This window comes from Rhinolophus ferrumequinum, chromosome 10 (assembly GCF_004115265.2).
Source record: "Rhinolophus ferrumequinum isolate MPI-CBG mRhiFer1 chromosome 10, mRhiFer1_v1.p, whole genome shotgun sequence".
NCBI lineage: Eukaryota > Metazoa > Chordata > Mammalia > Chiroptera > Rhinolophidae > Rhinolophus > Rhinolophus ferrumequinum.
In genome coordinates, this window is record NC_046293.1 from 90,551,509 (window position 1) to 90,576,728 (window position 25,220).

General features: G+C 47.3%; 1 protein-coding gene across 28 annotated transcripts in view; it reads left to right on the forward strand.

The window, feature by feature from the left end:
- The window catches only part of CACNA1C (calcium voltage-gated channel subunit alpha1 C), a 617,393-nt gene that overhangs the window by 566,439 nt on the left and 25,734 nt on the right, over nucleotides 1-25,220 (forward strand). For 20 of the 28 annotated variants that reach the window (XM_033118404.1, XM_033118415.1, XM_033118423.1 and 17 more), the window contains 4 exons: nucleotides 11,413-11,445; nucleotides 14,657-14,785; nucleotides 16,934-16,999; nucleotides 18,489-18,580. In XM_033118404.1, coding sequence (XP_032974295.1) covers nucleotides 11,413-11,445; nucleotides 14,657-14,785; nucleotides 16,934-16,999; nucleotides 18,489-18,580 — 320 coding nt within the window. The remainder of the gene's footprint in view (nucleotides 1-11,412; nucleotides 11,446-14,656; nucleotides 14,786-16,933; nucleotides 17,000-18,488; nucleotides 18,581-25,220) is intronic. The other 8 variants (XM_033118431.1, XM_033118410.1, XM_033118418.1 and 5 more) reach the window with 1 other exon arrangement.

The window sequence follows — 25,220 nt, forward strand, 5'->3', positions numbered from 1 at the left end:
GCTCCCTGCATGCAGATAGGACCCTCTGCTGTCCCAGGGGGTCCGCTGGGGCTCTCACTATTGGCAAGACCCATCCAAATCAACACTCAGCCTACCTTTTCTCCGAAATTGTTGGTGTTTTTAAAAGAAAAACAAGGACAAAGCAAAAGGGTATAGAATTTCTACAGAAAAAGTGGCTATGTTGGGGGTAGAATGAGGTACAGGACAAGAAAGGAGCATGAAATCATCAGGCAGAGCTCTCCATTTGTAAGTGGTTTGCTATTTATGATTCACCCTTGAATTCATCTCCTGTAACTGAACCACCCTGTGAATCTGACAGGCAAGAATTCTCATCCCAAATTTGCTGATGCTAAAGGTGATGGTGGAGAGATTAAGGGGCCTTCTGTGCCACACAGTGGAGTGCAGGCCTCCTGGTGTGGCCAGTTAATTCACTTTGCCCTGGGCCAGGCTTCCCATCTCTTTAATCCATGATGCTCTTAGATAAACATGAATCTCACATGTCCCCCTCTCTGTACTCCACTGGGCAGAATTTATTCAGCCCTTACATTCTGTAATTTATATTTAAAATTATTATAGGTGGGTTTTTTTCTCATTTTCTAAACAAAAAATTTTTCATCAGCCCCCCCCCTTGGAGTTCTAATGCACCCTGACTGCTCCTAGCCTGCCTTCCTCCCACATGCAGGTGCTCGTCTCTCCTCCAGACTTGTGAGAAGTCACACTGAAGGGTGTGTGGAGATTAAATGGGGACGATGTGTGTGATGGAGAGCCAGGGGAAGTATCTGGAGACCCAGCACTTATTTCTGGACCACTTTCTCCCCTTCCCAGACAATTAAAGGCTTCTGAACAAAAAGAACAAATGTAACATCACCTGGCAGGAAGGTGGGGTAAGAAAGGAAGAGAGGGCTAGATGTGAAGTCAAAGCGGGCAGGTTGTTGAGTCTTGCTTCTTCTTCTTCCTGTAGAAGATTTAGCTTCCTCACCTGTCAAAGGAATATGATGGTATTTATGGCACTGTGCTTTGAAGCTCAAATAAGAGCATGTGTTTTCAAACTCTATGTAAACTGTAAAGCGCTATTGATTGGGAGAGACTGTGGCACCCAAGCAAATGACACTTTCTCCCAAACCTGCTGGAATAGCTGGGAGGGCCTAACCTCTGCCCAGGTGTATTTAATTATAATTTACGACCCACAGACACTGTGACAGCCCTTGTTTCCTGGATATGATTAGATTCTTGGAGAGGTTGACAAGTGCGGCCAGATCAAAGCCAGCAGAGCTTATTGGCCACTGCCCATGTCTCAAGCCTCGACAGGGCTGTTCCACAGGCACAGCTGTGGCACAACGCTGCACTGAGATAGCAACCAATATGGACGACACATTCTATGAGCAATAATGCTCAGTCTCAGAGGGAGGGCCCTCCACCCACATGGGTCTGCCTTTAGGCCACTGGTAACTTATGGGTCTGGACACTCCCTGGTGCAAGGATGTTTACAGCTCCAGGGTGTTTTCCCAGGTGTCACTTGAGGCCTTCCCAGAATTTTCTAGTCTTACTCTCATCACAAGACATCCATTCCCAGATAATATATGTGGCAGGAATCCACACTAAAAGCCTCAGAGGAATCCATGAGGACTTTTCACCTGTAATTTGTCATCTTTGACTCTTGTGCACCTACAGAAATTCACGCTCATTTCCCTCACCGAATCGCCATATTCATCCTAACTGCCTTCCAAATATTCCCCCACATTTAAACTCATCTCCTCTTAACTGTCTCCTTCCTTCTTGCCTTTACTAGGCTGTGGCACCCCTCCCTCTCAGCAAATAAGAGTTCCAACCAATGCCAGGAGCCATCATTCATTCTTTCCACCATATTTATTGTGTCACTTTCTGTGTCTCAGGCACAATTTTAGGCACTTGGAACATATCAGTGGACAAAACATACTAAGTCCCTTCCTCATGAGCTGGCATTCTAGCGTCGGGAGAATAATCAGACAGTGAGCAAAGCAATAAGGACAGAAAATAAGGATATCATACCATCTGTTAAAAGATGGTAAGTGCTTTGGAAAAGCACTAGTGTCGGGTACGGGGGGGTCAGAGTTACTGGGAGCCGTGAAGGCAGGTGCTGGTTTAACTAGGCCTGAAGTGAGGAGTTATGTGCAGGTATCAGAGAGCAGCTCTGGGGGAAGGGGCAACAGCCAGTGTGGCTGGTGCAGAATGAGCAGGGCAGAAGGAGGGGGCGGGGCTCTGAAAGGGGGACCCCATTTGGGCTTTTATACTGAGCAAGGAGGGGAAACACTGGTGCCTTTGAGACGAGGTGTCCCATGATCTGACTTCCATTTGCAAAGGACCACTTTGCTGTCCACGGGAGTCAGGGAAGACACCAGAACACCCTGGAGAAGGTGCATGCAGTAACCAGCTGGGAGGGCATGGTGGTCTGCCACAAAGCAGCAGCAACAGAAGTGGTGAAAAGGGTCAGATTCTCAGTCTGTTTTGAAAATAGAACTAACAGTATCTCCTGACAGACTGGATGTGGGAGTGGGAGAAAGAAGCGTCCAGGATGTCTGTGAGGTTTGGGCCTAAGCAGTGGGAGGGTGCAGCTGGTATCAACGGGGAAAGACAGGAGGTGGAGCACATTGCATGAGGGCACAGAGCCAGAGGTCAGAGCATAGAGTTGTCAGCATAGAGAGACAATTCAAAGCCGTGACAGCGCTGCAGAGCTCCAAGAGAGGGAAGAGAGACGAGAGAGACGAGGACTGAGCCGGAGCCTCCAACATGAAAAGGGCAGGACCCTTTGTGCTCAGAGCCAGCCTGGTTCAGCTTCTGTTCAGTCAGGGAGATGCCTCTGAACCACGGCCCATGTAACCAGAAGGCATCTAAGTCCCCACCTTGTATAATTCCGCTGGGCTCTGCTGCCAGGGCTGGGCACAGGCCTGCCCTTCTCCTCCCTGAACGTCACCTTGTCCTCACTCAGAGCCTTCCCTGCCTCGGCGTCCCCTGGAAGAGCAAAGGGCAGCACCTTGTGCCTCTAAGGAAGCCTTCTGGTCTTCCTTTACTTCTTGGATCTCAAATTATATTTTCCAGAGGGAAAACCCAGAGACGTAACCCCTGCGATTGTTAATGGAAGTTCCTGGAACATCAGAAACTGCTCCCTGCATCCCAAATTGGAAATAGTGTGGCTGCCTGGCCAACAGCCTTTCCCAACATTCTTCTTTTTCATTCTCTATGTTAAAGTTTGTTGCTGAGAAGTCTGGATTCTTGCATGATGGATGGCCACAGAGAAATATGACCAAACTGGGAGTGAAGAAACCTGTGTTGTTTCCAGCTCTGGCACTATTAAGCCATGTGACTTAGAGTAATTACCCCCATTCTCTGGGCCTCAACTGCCTTGCATGCAAATGAGGGTGAGGGTAGGTTGAGATTCTCAGAGGGCCCTTGAGCCTCCAGCGCCCTGATTCTAAATGGGGCGTTTTCTGATCGTTTGAGGCGGATGTTCATGTCTTCCTCACCACCTTGCCAGATTCCAGATCTAAGGTGGGGTTCCTGTCAGAAAGCCCCCAAGGCCATGTGGGAATTGGCGCACTTGGCTTTGGCATGGCTCAAGTGGAAATCTCCAGAGAGAAGGCCCTGGAGGGACCTCCGGGGAGAGGAGCGCAACAGAGATTGGGTGAGGCTTGGAGCGCTTCTGCAGAAGGTTCAGAGGGAGGAAAAGCTGGAGGATTTACTTAGGTGCCAAACTGCCAGTGCACAGAAGTGCCCAGAGCAGGGAAATAAAGGAGCAATGGCACTGCTGTAGTCTTAGCTGATTAGAGTGACGTGGAGCGTGGGGGGGAGGGGCAGGTGGCTGCTCTTGGACAAGCGTGTGCCGGGCATCCTATAAGGACGTCACACACAGCCAGGTGACCTCCTCAGAGTGCTTATTGTCTGCAGGACCAACAGTTTGCCCCAGGTCATGCGTCTAACGGATGGCAAGACTGGAATTCAAATCCATTTCTGTGGGAAAATTGCCTCTTGCATTTCCACAGAGCCCATTGGCTAAATCGCTGGGCCCAACTGGCCTGGGCATGGCATGGCCAAAGGGCTCCTGCCGGTCACTGATCCTCCTTCAGTGCAGTCCCAGCAACATGACCTGGGGCAGAGAGGCTTGACCTAACTTCTGTGTGCCTACTGCTGCGGTCAGTGCCAAAGCAAGACAGCCTGGGAATGCTCCGCTCCGACCGGAAGCGCTCTGCACGTCCCGTGTTCACACACCTCAGTAACGGGCTCAGGAAAAAAGGGCAAAGCAAGTGGGAAGCCCACCCCCTACCGTTGCCCACCTGACTTATGCAACTTGAGGAAAAAATGGAAGCAGGGGGGATAACGAGGGAGAGCAGTACAAGACGGGGTGGGGCTGACATCAGGGCCTCTAGACACTGGCCCCAGATCCTCCTTACGCCACTCCCGGAGCCAGTGGTATCTTCCCACCACAGACCCACAGACATAACTTCTAAATAATTGCCACTTGTTGGCTTCCCATAAAAATAATTAAGCAACTTTGGCTCCTTCTCTGGCTACGGGGCCTGGGATAACGGGGAAAGCAGTCGTCCTGCAGCACAGTGTTTGCTGCACATGCTTCCCTCACAGCTGAGTCAGACAGCTCAGCCCACGTGCTCCAACCCTCTCTCCATCCTTCAGCCCACACCGCCTCCGTGGGCCTCAGCCTGGCTCCCTTGATCTGCATTTTCCTGCCCCTGCCATAGCAGAGAAGAGGCCAGAACAGCACGAGAAAGGCAAAGCTAAGTGGTCCACTCCCCGCCAAGAGCTGTGATGAGGGTGAAGGCAGAAAGTAGATTCATCCAAGGATACCAGAGTGGACGCAACTTTGGAGACCACCTAGCTCGAGCCCATCCCCATGGACTCCACACACTGAGCATCTGCTGTGGAACGGGGCCCAGGATGTGCTGGCAGCACAGACGAGGACGCTGAAGGCAGGGGCAGGACACAACCTGCTCATTCCCAGCTTTTTCATAGTAAGGCCAAGCCAGGACCTGGCCCCTAACGCCCAATGCTGTGTGTTTAGTGTAGGGCTCAAATGGTGGCATTGCCACACATTGTCTAGACGATAATGTCAGCGTCCTGAGCTGGTTCTAAGGTAAATGAAAGCCGGCTTATTGTCTCCGGCCGAGCCGGGTGGGGCAGACTTGATCCTTGCATCTCCCTACGCCTCCATTTCCCTTTGGGGGGATCCCGCCTTCTGTTGCTCAGCGACCTTCCTTCCAGCCTCTTCACCCTCATCCCCACAACAAAATTCATGTGACCTAGGTGCCTTACTTCCAGTACACTAATTCATACTAAGGCAGCAGTGACTCGATAAGCTACCCTTCCAAAACACAATGTTACCTGTAGAGAGAAGGAGACAATGCTCAAGCTAAAGATTGAACATCCAGCATGCTGAATATAAGACTTTTAGGAACGCGACCCCGAGTGAGAAAGATGTTCCCTGCTCTCCACCCTCCAGTTGTTTTACACAGGCAAGTTCCTCCTCTGCTTGAAAATAAAGTTGGCCCTCGAGAGATCGCAGAGCCCCACGCATTCCTCGCTGGGAGAAAAGGCATAACCATCGGCAGTCCAGCTGGAACTGGAAGAGCCATTTTGAAAACCCCCAGGCCTCTGAAGAGTGAGGCTGGCTGTGTGGACAGCAGAGGAGCACTGTAAGGCCACACATGGTAGGACAGGCAGCCCCTGCAAGCACGTTCCCCAAAGCGGGTGCCTTGAGAAGTGTCTTGCAGGCTTGACCCGAAAGGTTCATGGGAACCTGTTTTTTTATGGACATCCTGATTTGGGTTCTTCGTTCAGCTGTTAGATCATCTGACAGTTATAACCCGTCATTGCTCCCCTTGCCCTCTGCCTTCCGACCAGACCTCTTCACCTTTTGTTTTCTTCTGATTTTCTTTCCTTTCCTTCTCTATTCACATTTTTTCTATCCATATACAACTCTCTCCCTTCCCCTAAAATAGAAGAGTGAAAGGAAGCTGTCACAACACACCCCTTGATTTGGCCAGACAGCCATCTGGGTCGAGCCAGTGTCTGTTACTTGAGTTCTCACAGGCTGAGCAAGTTTTTGTTGCTGTGTTTGCCAGAAAGCTTCTAAAGCAAAGGAGCCTAGAATATTCCATGTGCTGGTAGAGAGAGTGAGAGCTGCACCTCAATCGGGCTCAAAAATGTCCACGAGTGCCCCAGAAACATTGTCACTTTTGTTGACACTCATTTACTCTCCATGTGTATGTCCCCACCCTGAGAATTATCCGCTTTCGTTTGTTTCCTTTTTGAGTCTGTTTCTGTCTATCAACTCTTGTTGTCTGTCTCCCTTTCTTCTCTGTCCTTCTGCTCTCTCTCTCTTTCTTTCTCTCTCTCTCTCTCGGAAATCTTTCATGTTATTAGCACCGCTGACAGCTGATTTCAGTCATCCATTCTTTATGGGTTTCTTTTGTTTGAATGACTAGACACTGGCTCTCCTTCCCAAGGGAAGATGAAACTACCCTGGCAATTTGGTAATCAGTCTTGTTTAGTGTGAGTCTCTGGCAGGTAAAGCACGTGGGGAGATATCAGGCTGCAGGTGAAAAACACAGTGACTCCTGCAGCTTAAGCTGTTTCCAGCCACATGAGACAGTCACAGCTTACACTACAGGCTTGTCACCACTGCCCACCCTCTGCAACTTAGCACACAAAGACAGGAAGAGCACGGGAGAGCCAGAAGTCAGCCTCCATGCTCTGTACCTCTTCACGAATCCCCTTGGGGCCAAAGACCACCTCGAGGGCAGCTCTGAAGGGCATTTCCTCTGGGTATTTGTAGCCACAGATTCAGGAGAACCAGTCTCCTTCTGGCTAGAAATTTTCCTTGGAAAACCAGATGCAAGTCAGGGGGTTTCAACATAGTGGGCATGGGGGCAGGAGGGGTGCTATTCTTTCCACTCAGCACCTTGTCATCTTTGGGCTTAGCTTCATTTGTTTCCTGCCCTTTTTGTCCAATGTTTTTGCCTCCCTCATAATTCCCCCACCTTCCTCTTCTCACTACTGCCCTTCACAGATCCATGTCCGTCTCTCCATTCATACCGGACCGAAATGGAAATACTGTTTAAGAATTACTTTCAACTACCGTGTTTCCTTTATTCGCCCTTATATCCGAAGCTATTGACATCTACCCTCAGCTCTGTACATCGCAGGTGACTTGTGCTTGTTTAAACTTTGCATTTCCCTTAGCAAGGAAGCTCTTCATGCAACTTCAGAAGACTGTAGTTTAAAACATATTTCACTTTGGCCTCCTGAAAATTCCTTTCCCTGCTGCTATCTCTGGTGGCTCTAAGATTCAGCATCTCCCAACTCCTTCATATCTCTAAAGCCACACTAGTTCCTGGGATGTTCATTTCTCCTGGTTGAAAGAGGACATGAAAGGATAATGAGGACGCCCTGTTAACCAACACTTGCTGGCCCTGCCATACGGGTGACATCAAGTGTCTCTGGAAGCCCTTGGCTCCTGCCACTCCCACTTCTCAGACTGATAATTCCCCACCTGACAGTCTAGGGTTGTCTTCCCACCGTAGACTAGCTGGGGTCTCACCAACAAAGCCCCAATCCCTCGGCCTCCCACCATACCATGACACTCTCACAACTGAACTAGCCGTCTTGTCTTGCAGATCAAATTGAGAAGAGAGTAGTGACAGTGAAAACAGAGAAGCAGAGCTTGGGGTGGGGTGGGGGCAATGCCGGCTGGACCCAGACCTTAAGGTGTAGAATAGAATTTCTATCAACATCCTCTCCCTAAGTTCTAGACTAGAGATTAAAAAAAAAAAAAAGGAGCCAGTGTTCTGTAGCAGTATAGCCAGTGAAAGACCCACATACTCCCATGACATTGTTTTTGACTCATATTTTAGAGGAATTTCAGTGACCCTGATAGTATAGCCATTGCCTCAATGGCAGCCATTGGGATTGGGCGGCCCATTTCCACTCAGCCAAGACCAGCCTTCCGTGGAGGTCATCAAAGGTAGTCTGAACCTTTCAAAGTCAACATGTCCTGGAGAGTACAGCAGTGACTTATGATCTCTCCAACCAACTGACCTCAAGTGAATATTCTGGAAGATAATTTGGTTGACTACTACCTAGCCCCTAAATCTCTAGTAATCCTTGCCTCTTGGCTGTGCTAAAAAAAAAAAAAAAAAAAAAGAACAGGAAGGGAAAAGTCCTTCCCTTTTTTATACGGTTAAGGGCTATTTTGAACAACCTTTTAGTTCTCCAGAGACAATATAATGTTAACAATTGGGAAACACATGCCACTGATTGTCACATCCATCCTCTTGGGAAATCCTTCCATCCAGAACCCTCTCTCTGCCAGCCTCTAGTATTCCCTGAGCATCCTCCGTGTGGTCTAAAGATAGTACCCAGGTGAACAGGAAAAGTGAGTACATTCCAGAAACAAAGACTCACCCACTGAGGTGACACTTCGATTTGATCCTGAACTTCATTCAGAAAGACAGTTTTCTGAGAATGTCTCTTATTCACTGCCCCAGTGCCAGTCCTATCGTCGCTGCCAGCTATACCAAACCAAGCTAATCTGCATAAGTATACTGAAGTAGGTTAATTGGCTTTTCCTTTCTATTTGCCCTTAGTCTGTTAGCTGGAACACAAGCCTCTGCCTCGTGCATTGAGTAATCACCTTATTTCATTTATAAAAATTGTATGAACAAATTAATTGCCCCAATATCTTTAACCCCTTGAAAATTACCAGATCATTAGAAAACAAAGATGAAAGAATTGGCTTTGGCTGCTCAAAAATTTACTCCACACCTACTATTAGCGGGTACAGCAGTGAATTAAAGCTCAGCCGGAATGTTCGGAGGAGGTAGGCAGTTGTGTTGTCTCCTATGGGAGGGGAGTACAGGCAGGGCCTCCAGGCTCTTGGGGCATAGGTCTTAGGGAGTCTTACCACCTCTCTTCCCCAGGAAGACCTTGGATGGAGAAACTATAAGCTAACTTGGGGGATCTGGGAGCAAATCTGGGAAAAGGGCAGAGATGGATGGCACAAGTACTCCAGGCCACCAACTAATTCTGAATTTAGCTCATAAAGTAGATCTGATGCTAGGTAGTTTCCCAAGACATGTACTAGGGAGTCACGAGAGTGACAAACAACACAAACACATCTCTGGGCTGACAGTGCAGGTGCCCCAGCCTGGCTGGTCCAGGCTCCCCTTCTAGCTCACCAGGGGGTTCCACTTGCAGCCAGACAAGGGGACCCAAGACAGGAACAACTACACTGGGTGCTCTAGGACGGCCTTTTGGGATCTGGCAGTGCATCAGTGGCCTGTGGGTTCTCGAGAGCCAGGACTGTGTGTTGGGCTTCTTTGTATTGCTTCCACTTAGAAATCACTCCATGGTAGCTGTCCGATAGTTATAGTTATTTTTGAGACCATGGATTTTATAAACATGGTTGCTCACATTAGAAGAGGCTTGTGAAAGAGGCTGGCAGGCAACACTGCGCCAGGAAGTCGGAAGCGCCCTCTGAAACACATGGCTTAAGCCCGAGAAAAAAATTAATCTGTGAGTCTCCCTTCTACCCCAGTGAGAGTCTCTGGAGCACTCTGAGCACAAAGTGAGAGGCCCGTCTTCCCACTCACTGCTGCCCTCTCGGCTCTTCCTGACTGCTTCCTGTCTCCTGGAATAGAGACATATCGTGAGGATTCTTAAATGAATACATAGTATTAAAATAATGAGACACGATCGAGGTGATTAGAATACACCTAAAGCTAAATCTTGAACTAAAATATGACTTAAATAGATGAGATCTTACATAGGATCTCTAAAAGGCTAAAAGTCAACAAGAAAGAAGATAGTTAAGACATTTAAAAATCCCAAATGAGGGATTCTGAATGTTTAAGAAGTAAAATAAAACAAGTAGTTTAACCTTTTAGATGGCGGGGGGGGGGGGCTATTCAGTTGGACCAGGTAACCAAGATGGGTTCTCTAAATTATCTCCGTTCCGGTCTTGTTCAGGATGGGATTGACCCAGAAGACCTTCAGGCATTTGCCCAGTGTTCTTAGCAGTAATGTGTGGCTTTGGTAGTTTTCAGGGTGGACCCAAGAGGGGAGCAATGGCCCAAGCCTGCTGGGAACTCTGCCTACTGCCTGGCATACTACTTACTAGTGTAGACTGACCTCTGTCTGACCCTCACGCTCCCTCCCTCACTGAAGCCCTAGAGATAAAGAACTCCTGTCCATTAACACAGGAGCACAAGCACTTGAGCATCCTGAATGTCCTGTGTGTGTGTGTGTGTGTGCGCGCGCGCGCGCGCGCGTGCGTGCGCCTCTGTGTGTTTCCATGTTTTATTGCAGCCCGCTAGCAGATTCTAGTAAGCCCACGCCGTCCAGGCATGTAGATTGACCTGGCAGCTAGTATTCCTCAAGAAGCAGAAACAGATCTAGACTATGTTCTATAAATGACTGAAGAGGCGTCCCTTTCCTTTTCATCCCTTGCTTCACCTGTATCTCCACCATTCCCAAAAAGACATCCTACCCATTTGCTAGGGAAAAAGGAATTTGCTGAGAAATCTGTTGCGAAGGAGTATTTTCAGTCTGCAAGCAAATGTCTAGCTGTGCACATTTCCATCCTTCAAAACTCCCATCACACGTTTCCTTGTTTGTACCTTAACAACAGAAACACAAGAGCAACCATCTGAAAGGGAAGGGTAAAAAGCAAAGTCATGACCTTCTGGACTTACCAGCTCAGATGGTCAGGATCAGTCAGGGGCTGAGCTGTGTACCGGGGCCCAAAGAGCAGGGGCGTCTTCTGAAGACGGGCTCAGGGCGCTGGGGCAGAGAGTTGCCAGGGCATACTCACCTGCCGCCAATTTCCACAGATGCTGCCCCAAAATGAGCTCAGCAGTCAGACCCCTGAGAACAGCTTCTTAGGGTGTTAATGATCATATCTCAAATTGTGTGCAGGGCTTTCAACTTTACAGAACAATTCCACACTCATTCTTTCATGCCATGGCCAAGGTTGCCCACACCTGTAGACTAGTAGCTAAGCAGGATCACCTCCCACCTGAGCCTCGGGTGGGCTAAAGCTAGAATGCAACAAGTATAAGTTCTCAGAGGTTATCTTAGGACGACACATGGCTGATTGCAAAATCAAAGTCCAGAAGACCTCATTTATAAGGGGTGTGAATTATTTAATTCTTGGCCAGAGATGGTTCTTGGAAGATGTGAGACCCAGCTACGCAGAGCCCGCACTCATGGCGCAGAACCTGCCAGGCCTACACTTTGTACTTCTTTCACTTGTCCCCTTTTGCCCTCTCCTGCCACTGTGTTGCTCCTGTGTTAGCCAAGATCTAGAGTGCCAGCATCTTCGTTGGAGACTCATTACAGCTTATTTCTATCTGCCTTTCTTTAAAGCCAGCTGAACATACCCAATGCTCTCCCTTTATGGTAAGACCAACCCTCCAGACCACGCTCTCAGCTTCTGTGACCTCCTCTAAATCCCCCACTCTTACCCACCCGACCCCCCCGAGACTCCCGGAGCCGAGCCTGGCTCGTGTTGCATGTAACCACCATGTCCGTCATGCACCTTGCCTGCCTGGTCTCGTGTGAACTGTGACATACTCTCTGTGTAATGGTGTTCTTTTCCCTCCCTGAGCTTTCCTTTGGATGATAAGTCACTGTGATCTTGACTATCTAAAGAGCCACTGGGAGAGAACTGGACCCAAGGGCCATTTCCTGTTAAACATCCTGAGGACTCCACTGGCTAAAGTGACTAACCTTAACCTGATGCGGGAAATTTGCACAGGGCTCCTATGAGAACCATGGTAAGGCCTCCTGGGAAAAGAGGGAAGAGAGAGATGATCTAGCCAGGGGCTGGAAAGGCAGATGATGACTTCCTTCTAATCATCAATTGTCTGTAAGGACTGGCCTCCCTTGTGCTGTGAGGTCAAGGTCACAGGAAAAGGTTTAAGCTGGGATTTGTTACTGAGCATGTGGTTGAATTTCCAGTCACTCCAACAATGTTACCTGTGAATTTTTCTAAATTCCTGAAGTTCATTAAAATTAGGCTATACCCATTTTTCTGCAGCAGAAAAACAAACTTGATTCTTTGATCAGACCACTCCTGATGTGAGTCTCTGATTCACTTTGGCTTAAGGGATAGAGATGCCTCTCGGTGACATTGAAGTCTCCTTGGAACAGCCTTCTCCAAAAGGCCGCCGCCACACATTCAGTGCGTGGGTTGATTCCCTGAATGCCAGGAGCCAGCAGATGAGGCGAGACTGGGTGGGTTAGTGGTGTTTCCTGACGTACCCATCCTGGGCTGGTCGGAAGCTGCCGAGGGCAAGGCTGGACCTGGGTGTTCTCCTCACTTCACAGGGACGGCCACTTCACAGGCATCTGCTTCTCCACGGCAGTGTCATTTGGCTTATTAGAGGAAATTGTCATGTCCAAACAGAAACGTGTTTATTCTCCTTCTGGAGCATTAGGAAACTGCAGCAACTGGAGAGGGTTCTGAACCCAGAGGGAGTTCAAACTGCAAGCTTGATTTTTCTTTTTTAACTCATCAGACCCAGATGCCCTTGTGGCACCAACTTCTCAAACTCTTGACACTCACAGCTGAAGTTCCCTACTTAAGCTTGTTCTTTCTTCTTTTTTCTCTTTTCCTGACCATGGTGGAACTGACAGCTGAGTTACAAAGCCCTGAGCCTCCTCTGCATACTCCTCTGGAGGAACACAACCTCCTTTTAAGGAGAGAAAATAGAATTTCAAGTACATACACAGGTGATAGAAATGCAGAGATTGAGGGCATCAAAGGCTTCCAAATACACAGCAGGGTGGGGCGCAGGGCAGGATGCAGCCTGCGGCCTCGCCTCTTCCCCAGCTCCTGAGCACGTGGACCAGGCCCCCAGCACCCACAAGTCTGTTCTGTCTGAGGGAACAGGAGCCCTGTGAGGACCGGAGACAGCTCTGGTTTGGATAAAGAAGAGCTACTGTGAGTCTTCCCATCTGACAGTCTGAAAACTAGAGAGACCCTTCCTTCCAGCTGGTTTCTGTGCAGCCCTTCCAGGGCAAGCGGGACACACTGACATAGAAAGGCTGCCTCTGAATCCCCCGCCTCCTCGTGGGTCTCCCATTGTAAACAGGAGTGAGAGGAGTGGTCTCTGGAGCCACCAGCCACATGTGTGACAGTCATCAGGGTTAGGATAAAGGGCTTCCATGCTAGTGGGGTTTTGAGGGTGCAAACAAGGCACAGATAGTGTCAGGGAGGCTCTGACTCCTTTTAGACCTGAAAATAACTAAAAACAACGGAAGAGAGGTGAACTGAGAAGTGGGGAGGGCCAACGCAACGTCCCAGCCACAGTGGGAGACAACTCCTCCCTGAGGGAGGCATTGACAGGAACAGTAACAGGAAGCCCGAAGGTCCATTCTCTCCTGGTGCGACGCCGACAGGGCTGGGTGAGCTGCACTAGCTCTGGGAGCAGGCAAGTGGCTCCTGAGATCACCAACCCAGCTCTCTGGCCAGTGTGGGCAGGACAAGGGTCGAGGGGGTCAGTCCGTGTTCTTCTTGGGTCTGGAGGCAGAGGGTGACAGGGCCGCCTGTCCTGCCCCTGAGCCCTGGCCAAGCATGTGCCCAAGCCCAGGACCCCCCAGGTCCCACAGGCGGAGGTGAGCCCTCAGAAGTCTGGTGCCATATTCCCACCTCAGCCTGCCATGGCCTCATTTCCATCTTTCTTCCCCTGGCCCTGGCCCTCCCCCTCCAGGACTCCCCTGAGGCGATGACCTACCCGGAGCAGGACCCCTTATTACTTTCATTCCAACTGACGGCCTTCCCTACCTCTCCCTGCGCATGCCCCCACCCCTCCCAGGGTCTCATGTAGCCTGGAAAGGGGGTGCCTCCTCGAGGCCTCAGGGCAGAAGGGAAGAGAAGAGGAACAGCTGCAGAGCCTGAGGGGAGGCAAGGGCTGCACACCAGCCACTGGCCCTGCACTAACTAAGCAACACCCCATCACCTCCTCCTGGGCCGGGAGGCAGGGGCTGTGACAAGTAGGAGGTGACACAACACAAGTGCTGGAGTCCTGAGCAGCCAGCGCACACGATCCTTCAGTAGGCAGCCCACCCTGCCCACCAGGACCTCCAGGGCAATCATCGGACGGCTGGATGGAGTCCCGACCCGCCCAGCCAGTTCAGGATGCAGGACCCTCAACCACGCTGGGCCGGAGGGAAGCCAGGCTGCTTTCTAAGTGTGTGGCTGAGGCAGGGCACCTCCTTGGATGCTGGCCCCCAGCCTAGATTTCAGGGCATATGGAAGTTCCTCAAGGAATCTTCTGTTGCTCCACCCAGGAGGAGCTCAAGAACTAGGAAGGGGAAGAGGAGAGAATAGGAAAAGCGACATGGGGTCCGGGGCCTGGGCACAGCTTGACCGCAGAGAACTCAGGCTGGGTTGTCTACCTGGAGAAGGCGGGCGGGCAGCTGGCCTCCCGTCTGTGCAGAGAATCTAGTGCAGCCAACCTGGCCCTGAGCTGGCTCCAGCCCACCCAAGGGCTGTGTTGCTCTGAGCAGGCTCCAGCCCACCCCACCCCCACCCCTGCTCCCACCCCTGCCCCACCCCTCCCTGTTTCGGTGTTAACTACCACCCCGTATTGCCGATGGCTTCCAGAACGCAGAGGAGAACTCCCGCATCTCCATCACCTTCTTCCGCCTCTTCCGGGTCATGCGCCTGGTCAAGCTGCTGAGCCGCGGGGAGGGCATCCGGACCCTGCTCTGGACCTTCATCAAGTCCTTCCAGGTAGCCACCTCCACCCCGAGCACAGCGGAGGGAGAAGAACCCCTCCTCTCCTGGGCAGCAGGGCTTCCACCTAGATGGGAGGTGACACAGTAAAGGAAGGAGTAGCATCTCGAGTCAAGGCAGGGCTTACTCTGCTGCTCACTACCGGGTGACAGCAACCTCCCGTCTTGGAAAGCGCCTTGCTTTCCTCACATCTGAAATGAGTCGGTTGGACTGATCTGTGGTTTTCAAAAGCATGCTTCTGGAACCCCAGATATCCCCAAGGGAAGGCTGGTAGCTAAGAGGGAGGCTGAATGGTTCTGCTTTCTTCTCTCATTTATGTATTTTTCTGCGAGAATTGATTGCACAAAGGGTTTTTGTGGTGGAACAAATTTGAAAACCATGACCCTCGTAGCCTCTCCCAGGTCTGGCATTCTTAGAATCCGGCTGTCACCTTCCTCCCAGTAAGCACTGCAGCAGTGTCTGCTGTCCCTCCCTACTTATGGACTTGGTCAACTCTCCAGGACCCTGGTGTCGTTCCACTCGAGAGATGGTCTCCTTGAATGGGCACAGGGTTGTCCACCTACAGGATTAATTCTCTTTCCTCAGCCATCATTTTCCAGCTGTAAAAGCAGAATAGTGATCGCCTCTGGCCATCTCTGAGGAGTGTTATGTAAGCTTGAAGTCAAAGCGAAGCAACGCTCTGTCAGGTCACTTGAATTCCTTGAGGATGAGTCAGGCAGGGACCCTGCATGCGCTTGCAGGCTTCCCTGGCCTGACGCTGAGGGCAGCGCTGCCCATGGAAGCACTGCTATCAGGCTTCCCAAGACAAGGAGACTCACCAGCACTGAAGAATTCCTTCTGTGTCCCCTGCCCTGGTAGGTCTGGGCCCAGGACTGGCACAGAGTGGGTCCCTGATCCGACTGCACTGTAACTAAATTTACAGCCAGAGGTAGGGGGCGCTGTCGTCAGGTGTCTGCTCGCTTTGGACCGCCACCGAAAGGCCTAGGCACTTGCCGACAGCCTCCTGCCCTGGGACCTCATCAGAGGCCATGACTGGACCAGCACATGAGGACTCCAGCCTGACTGCACTCAGAGCCCGTCCTCCTCCCACCAGGCCCAGGCTGACTCCCCACTTCATGATGAGCCAAGGCCCCCTCCCTGCCACCCCGCCTCACCCCACCCTGAGCCATGCTCAGTTCCCGGGAACCTGAGCATTCTGGCGGGAGCTGGCCTGGGCTGACCTTGCCGGCGGGTGCACCCCAGGAGTCCCGCAGCTCTGGATGACCATATAGGCCCAAACATACTCACCCACCCCCCAACATTCCTGGGTAGGAAGAGGCAAGAGACCCGGTGACTGTGAGGAGCGGCTCTTGAATGTGGAGCGGGAGCTCCAACGCGACAAACATCCGCGTGATCTCGCAGTGCCATCTAGTGGTGCGCAGGCGCCTGGCAAGGCATTTCCTGGGTGCGCACGTGCAGGTCTCCCGACTCCATCACTGGCTCTGGAAAATTAAGTTGTCTGAGCTGCTGGGCAGATAATACCTTGAGTGAATAAACTGTGCAAGGCAATGCACGAGGCATTTTATAAGCCTTAAATCAGTTCAACCCCTAAGAGATCATTGTTACTCCTCTCATTTTTCAGATCAGGAAACTGAGGCTCAGAGAGGTTAAGAAATATGCCCAAGCTCCCACAGCTAGAAAGTGGCAGAAATAAGACTGGAGCCCATGATCTTTCTTTAAGTTTTCCTCAGTAAATGTTTTTATTACAACTAGTGGAGCAAAGGAAGGGTGTGACCTGCCTCCACCTCTGCCTCCCCAGGAAGCTTTGGTGTGTGTCCTCCACGACTTTCTCCTTGCTGTATGAAGACATATGTCTAGTCGAAGGATTTTTTTGCTCATTTTTTATTGTTTTTCTAAGATCACACTTCTTACTCTGCAACCTGCTTTTCTCAGTATACCACACTGCTTCTCAGGTGGTTAAAACCAGGTCACGGGGTGACAGTGTCATCACTCAGGCCTTCTCCCAGCTGCCCAGAAATTCTGTGGGGGCCTTGGGAGTGCCCCCGAAGCCAGGCAGCAGCGGGTGGCTGCAGGCGCAATGCCCCGGGAAAGGGTCCAGCCAGCTGTCCCCACTGGCCTCACGCAATTCCCTGTGTCTCCTCCCAGGCCCTGCCGTACGTGGCCCTTCTGATAGTGATGCTGTTTTTCATCTACGCCGTGATCGGGATGCAGGTAGGACGGCTCCGAGGCTCCACTCCTCTACCTCCCACTCCTCTTCTCAGTTCCCTCCCTCTTGCTCCTGACTGTCCCTCTCCCTCTGCCACCTCTGAGGTCAAAAAGTTCACAGGAATTGGAACTTCCCCCCAAGTGGTATCCTGTAGGTAGCAGGGCAAATGGCCAAGAACAGAATACACAGCTCAGAGAGCTTCTGTGCCCGCGGCCCCAGGCCTGGGTTCGCTCTCAGAAAAGCACTCCCAGATAATGCAGTGGACCTCAGGAGAGACTGGTCCTTCTCAGGAAACAGCAGGGTGGTCAGCTGGCATCCCTTCCTTTGTCCAGATCTGATGGGCCTGAGAACTACCCCCAATGCAGTGTCATTCGGGAGAGAGAGAGACAAGCCGCCCCCATCAAACATGAGGCTGTGTCCAGGGGCTCCCCTCACGGTGCCCACTGCACCTTCTCCTAGAACTCTGCACCCCAAACCAGAGTTTTTCAGTCTCTCCTTGGATCCTGCAGAACAGCCCAGCCCAGCACTGCACACGAGGCAGAAGCTTTTCCTCAGCAGCTGCTTAAGTGAAATTTCCCTACTTGCTTGGTGCAGGAAGACCCCAAGGTTCACAGTCCATAACCTTTTGAGGTGAAAAGAGCTACCTTGCCACTGATGAAGGGTGGCAGTTTCTAAGATCAGCACAGCTTTAAAAGTCTGAGGTGGGGGGAAGAGGCCTCTGATTTCAAGGATACATTAAACTTGCCCACGCCCCAGACTGCTTCTTCCATATCACTCCAGAATCCAAGACTAAATTTGGAAAAGTGCTTGGGCATATGGAGCTGAAATGGCAAAGAAAAGAAGGCCAAAAGAGTAAGTTCTGAGGCTCTAATGGTGACCATAGTTACCAATAATTCAGTATTGTATACTCAGAAGTTGCTGAGAGTAGATCTTAAACATTTTTACACCAAAACAAAGTTAACTGTGAGGTTATGGATCAAAGTTAATTATTTTGATCTTGGTAATGATCCTACCATGTATATGTACATCACATCATCACCACATTGTACACTTTAAATATATACAATTATATTTGTTAACTAATCCTCAATAAAGTTTTTTAAAGAGATAATATTCTTAAGAATGTGCAGCCAAAAGAGAGAGAGAGAAAGGCCACTGAGCCCTGTGTCCCCACACAGATGCAGGGCCCTGGTCCCAACACCCGGCTGCTCTCAGCCTCAGCTCCCGCTGGGCCACAGGGACCTGTCCGGAGGCCCCATGGGCAGTTTCTTCTTACACTTGTCCAGTGTGAGGAACTAGGATCGGGGCTGTACAGGGCAGCAGGTGCCTGCCCCTGTGAGGCCCCGCCAGGTTGCATCTGGGGACTCTGCTCAGCTTATAGGCCAGCCTGCCCCAGGGTCAGCTGTGACCCCTGAAGAAACTATTGAATGATGGGTGAGAACTAGGACCCTCTCTGTCCACTGTTTATCGAGTCCCTTTCCTCTCCCCCTCTAGGTGTTTGGGAAAATTGCCCTGAATGACACCACAGAGATCAACCGGAACAACAACTTTCAGACTTTTCCCCAAGCTGTGCTGCTCCTCTTCAGGTGGGTCTCTGCAGACAGGTGCACATAGACACACCTGCATGATGCAGCCCTAGGATCTGGATGTAGAACAAGCAGGAAGTGGGCAGGGAGACAACTGATGTTGGTTCTCCCTTCCTGATGGGGAAGCTGATCATTTCGTTGTTATTTATAAAACTTCCCATCAAGCAGCCCCCTGGACACTGGCACAGCTGCTGGCGACCACTTGAAACCACTAGGGGATCAAAAGTCAAACACTGAAAGCACCTTGGTTCAGCAGCTGAACAGGTTCAAAGCCAAGCCTGCAACACTCTTGCTCTGTGACCTCGAGTAAGACATCTAACTCCTCTGAGCCTGTTTCCTCATAAAGCTAGTACAGGTGCCAATGTCCATCCATTTGCTGTGTTGGGTTACGTCCATGTGTTCTTGATTCCTCCCCAGTTAAGCCAGCCACGCGCCTTCACTTCCTGGAAGGCCATGCTGGGGTATAGCCCAGAGGGCGGCCTTTCTCCTGCCTGCCCACGAGTGAGTGAATGTGTACATGCTGCAGCCTGCTTCTCCTTCCTCATCTGGCTTCTAATTGATCCCCTGGTTTGCTCCCTTGGTTCTTCTCACTTTCCTGAGACCCCCATCTAGTCCAGGAATGGGAGATGAGAACTATTTGCCCACCCTGGCCCGGATGATTTCTAAAGGCATTCTAGTTCACAGATGCCACATGCGTGGCATTGGGAGAGGCAGCGAGCCCTTTACCATCCCCTGGGGCGCCTTTCCAGAAGTTTTAGGGACACTCTCTATCAGACAGCCCCACCTTCACCATGTGCTGTAGAATCCTTTCCCTACACCCAAGCCCAAGTAAAGTATCATTATTGCTGAAATGTTAATACAAATCAAAATGACAGGCCCCTTAAATGTCAATCTGACTTCACCACCTCCCTCAGATTGTAGGCTATGAGAATGCAAGGGCCATTTCAACTGCAACTTAACAATACTTAAGCCTGTGCCACAGTTAAAGACGGGAATTAGACACAAATAGCAGACCAAGCACATGGGTCTACCTCCTCTCCTTTCTTAAAGTCCTTGAGAAGATTAAAAAAAAAAAAAAAACTAAACCCATAACAGTACTAAGAAGAAAAAGAAATTCAAGAGTGTCATTTGTGAACCAGAAATGTTGAGGAATTCCTAAATGGAAGAAAGCAAATGGGTTTCAATTGACAAAGGAAAACAGAAATGGAATATGTACATTCTAAACCATTAGAAGGGAAAAAAGCACAGAGAAAACTATAGCAATTTGGCAAAAGAAAGGAAAGGCAAAAGAAGAGAAGGGAGAGAGGAAAGGAAAGAAGGGGAGAGGAGGGGAAGGGAGGGGAGCGGAGGGGAGGGGAGCGGAGGGGAGGGGAGGGGAGAAAAGAGAAGAGAAGAGAAGAGAAGAGGAAGAAAGAAAATTAGAACATAAAATAAGATGACGAGGATAAGAACAAAGATATTAATCATCAATAAAAATTAAATTTCTCTATGAAAAGATAGATGTTCTAATGTTGGCTTCAAGAAATCTAGCTCTAGCCTGTTTATAATAAAGTAAAATAAAATGACTTAAAGAGAATAAAAATAAAGGAATGTAAAAGAATACCAGACAGTGCTTTAAAAAAGTAGGTGTAGTAATAGTAATATCGGAAGAAATAAAATTTCAGGCTAAAAGCATTAAACAAGACAATGAGGGATATTCAATATTGATAAAAGGTATAATCCATCAAGAATACATAGCAATCATAAAAATACATGAGCGTAACAATGTAGTTTGTAAATATATCAATCAGACACTGGATATAAGGAGAAAATGAACACACACATACAGTGGGAAACTTGGATACAGCTTGTAGAAAATGACAAACCAAATAGAACAAAATAGAAGAAAGGATAAAGTACATCTAAATAACACAATTAACAAACTTAGTCTATTAAATTTATACTCAATAGATAGCAAAACCCACTGCCTTTTTGAGCACCCAGAAACATTCACAAAAATTAGTCAAGATTTAAGTCACAAAGAAAGATTCAGTAAATTCTTAAATTTCTCTAGCTTCAATACAGCAAAAATTAGATATTAACCATAAAATTAGTAGTCCCTCCAAAATCTATTCACTTAAATGTTTTGAGTCACTGTTCTAAATGACTCAGAGCTGAACCTACAAACTACTTAGAAATGAGAGAACACACTATTTTAAATTTATGAGCTGCACTGATCAATAATACCAAGGAAAATTCAGAGCCAAAATTAATTTATTTTTTTTAATTTACAGTAAGTAAACTGATAGGAGGGAAAGTAGCAAAATAACCCCAAAGTATGAAAAAATGCATTTATTAAAATAAAAGTAGAAATTAATAAAATATTTTTAAATATATTTATCAATAAACCTGAAAACTGATTCTTTGAAAAGACAATTTCCCTCAGAAATGTTTCCTCAGGCAGCCCCACAAGGACTCTTAGTCACCTAAGAACACCCGAGCGAGGGCCAGCGAGAGCTTACCAGACGCCGCCAGAACCGGGATGCTTTCCAAGGCATGGGGTCCTCTTTCTCGGGGTGAACCCACTGCAAGCCTCCCGGCCCTTCTTCCCTGGACTCCCGCTGGCTTCTCCAGGATCAGCTGCATTACCACCGCACTGGACCACTTCTGGCGCCCATCTCCACCACCCTGGAATCAGGGATCTGAACAACTATTGTCACCCCATTGGCTGTTCGGGTTGGGGAAGCAAGTGTCCTTTCTATTTCAGAGCTAAAGAGAGTTTGTTCTCTCATTTAACCAGCAAAGATTTTGTTCAGACTCTCAATAAGCAATCCAAATAAAAAGCCCAAATTAAGAGCAGCAACGCATTTCATTCCTTTCCTGGGTTATCTCAACCCTTATCCACCTTGAGGATTTTCCAGGAACAGTTCAAATAAAGTCATGGCCTGCTACTTAAAGCAAGGAGGCCCAGAATTCCAAGAGAAGACTCCCCCAAGTTCACGCTCTGCGCTGTGGGAAGCTAGTGGGACACAGTGGGCCCTGGCTTGAACCTAGCACCCAGTTTGAGTCCGCAGGGGGGTCCTGGGTGGGCTCCTTCCAAGTCATGCTGCACTACGCCAAGAAAGTGGATGTAAGAAACGTCCAAACCTGTAGAAAATTTTTATAAGAGTTTATTTGAGCCAAACTGATGACATATGCCAGGGAGCAAGATGGCAAATGCTTCCTCAAATCCAATTTTTTAAAAAAGATACAACACCTGGAATAAGAAAAGCAACATAATTACAGATGTTGAACTGATTTTTAGAATAAGAAAATATTACGAAGAAATTTATGCCAATATATTTGAAAATCTAGATGAAGTGGATGCTTTTAGATAGGAAATCACAAAATCACAAAAATTGTCTTAAGAAGAATACTTTTTTAATTAACCACAATAGAAAGGTAGTCAAAGTTTTAGCCCCAGAAAGGCCAAATATTCAATATTTTTATGTTTAATGCCTACCAAAATATCAAGGAATACATCATTCCTATGTTACATAAACTTTCCAGGAATGGAAATGGGTAGAGAACCTCCCCAGTCTTTCCAATAAGAAAAAAGGCAAGAAGTAAAATATGAAAATGTGTAGACATTGAAAAAGTGTGTTGAAATAATTGTCATTGTTTGCAAACAACAGGCTAATCCAAGTAGAAAATCCAAGCAAATAAACTCAAAAGCTTTTATAACAAATTAGTAGGATTAGGAAAGTGGAAGATTAACAAAAGAACACAATCACTTTCCTGCACTGATAATTGATAATGTGTTAAGCTAGTCAGCACCTATAACAAAATACCATAGGCTGGGTGCCTTCGGCAACATTTCTTTCTCACACTTCTGGAGACTGGAGGTTCAAGATCGAGGTCCTGGATGATTCAGTTCCTAGTTAGAGCCCTTTTCCTGACCTGCAGACATCCACCTTATCACTATGTCCTCACATGGTGGAGAGAGAGAGGAAGAGAGAGCGAGAGCAAGAGAGAGAGCTCTAGTCTCTCTTCCTCTTCTTATAAAGACACTAATCTCATCGTGGGAGCCCCAGCCTTATGAACTGACCTAACGCTAATTAACCTCCTAAGGCCCCACCTGTACATACTACCACATTGAGCTTTAAGGGCTTGAACATGTGAATTCAGGGATGGGGGGAGACACAAACTATATTTACAAACTAGTAAATATAACAGACAAGATCACACACTATCACTTTTTTTAGTCAACATTATACTGCAAGTTTTATCCAATGCAATAAGATTTTTAAAAATAATAAAATAAGGGATAAAAATTGGAGAAAGAAAAAAAAATTAAAAGCCAAAAGCATTGATTGCAAACTCAACAACAAAAAACAATTTTAAAATAGATTTGAATAGACATTTCTCCAAAGAAGATACATGAATGGCCAATGAGCACATGAAAAGATGCTCTTTTCATCGGAAGGGAAACGCAAATCAAAATTACAATGAGATCACACTCAGTATGGATGGCTACTATCAACAAAAAAACCCACAACAACAGAAAACAATAGGTGTTGGCGAGAAATGGGGAGAAATTGGAAAACATGTACGCTGTTAGTGGGAATACAAAATGCTACAGCCACTGTGGAGAACAGTATGGCGGTTCCTCAAAACATTAAAAATACAATGACCATATGGTCCAGCAATTCCACTTCTGGGGATATACCCAAACGAATTGAAAGCAGGGTCTCAAAAACATCCTGTACACCCATGTTCATAACAGCATTATTCACAATAGCTAAAATGTGAAAGCAACCCAAGTATCCATCAACTAATAAATGGATAAGCAAAATGTGGTATTTACATACAATGATTCTATTGTATGTATTCACCCTTTAAAAAGGAAGGAAATTCTGCAGTATGTTACTGCATGGATGAATCTTGAGGTCATTATGCTACGTGAAAATAGCCAGTCACAAAAATACAAGTACTGAGGTACTTAGTCAAAATTATAAAGACAGAAAGTATAATGATGGTTGTCAGGGTCTGGGGAAGTTATTGTTTAATAGGCATAGTGTTTCAGTTTTACAAGAGGAAAAGGATTATGGGGATGGGTGGTGGTGATGACTAAACAACAACGTGAATATACTTAATACCGCTAACCTGTACACTTAAAAATGGCTAAGAAGGTAAATTTGGTTACATGTACTTTACTACAATAAAAAAATAAAACATCTTTTAAAAAATTGATTGCCTATGGAGACTATACAAGTGAAACTACAGAACTAATAAAGTTCAGCAAATCTTCTATATACAGTCAATTATATTCCTTTTACTTCAGCTGCAAACAGAAAGTATAACTTTTTAAATTACCATTTATAACAGAACACTTTACTTATTTTAAATGATATACCTAGAAATAACCTAACAAAAGATGTACATGGGAAAATTATAAAATTTTTATTAAAAGACATGAAATAAGGCCTGAAAAAATGGAGAGATGGGCCATGTTCATGGCTATTAAGGACACTTAATACCACAAAGATGTCAAATTCCCCAAGTTAACCTATATTTTAATGCAACTTCTGTAAAATGCTCAAGAGGATTATTCCTGGAACTTGACAAGTTGATTCTACCATGTCTGGAATAGAAAAGGAAAATGAATAGCCAATACAGTTTTGAAGAACAAGCTGGAAGGAGTCACTCTCCATGACAGAGCAAGACTTAACTATAACGTTGCAGTGATTAAGACAATGTGGTACTGATACCAGGATAGATAAACAAACCTATGGAATAGAATGAAAAGGCTAGCATGAGACCCACACATCTATGGAAATAGAATTTATGTCAGAAGAAATATTTCAAATAAGTAGGTAAATATGGACTATTCAATAAATTGTATTAAGAAAATTGGTTATCTATACAGAAAAAAAAGAAAGCATATTTCTACCTCAGATTGAGCATAAAAATAAATTCCAGATTAATAGGCTGTATTTTTATGACCTAGATAGAATAGAGAAGAATATTTTAAACAAAATGCAAACAAAAAACATAGTGGAAAAATGTATAAAATTATTATAAATTTAAAATAAAAAACATAGAGGAGAAAATTATAAATCTGAGCACGTTGAAATTTAAAACTTAGATTCATTAAAACACATAATAAATAAAGCTGAAGACAAACCACAGACTGGAAGAGGGTACTTGCGATGCCAGTAACTGAAAACTCAGGATAGAAAGATACAGAAGGAATCCTACAAAAGAACAAGACAAATAAGCCATGACAAACAGGCAAAAATATGAACATGCAATTCAACAGAAGATGAAATAAAATTCTTGACTCATTAATCATTTTGAAACCAAATTAAAACAGCAATGAAATATCATTTCACACCCATCAGATGAGCGACACTTTTAAAAATTCACTAATACAGGAACTGACAACTCTAAACTCATAGAAATAGAAAGTATGAAAGTGGTTGCCAGGGGCTGGGGGGTGGGGCCATAGGGAGAGGTTGGTACAGGGTACAAACTTTCAGCGATAAGACGAATAAGGCCTGAGGATCTAACGTACAACATGGTGACAACAGCAATAACACTGAATTGTATAATTGAAATTTGCTAAGAGAGTAGAACTTAAATGTTCTCACACACACAAAAAAACAGATCAATATGTGAG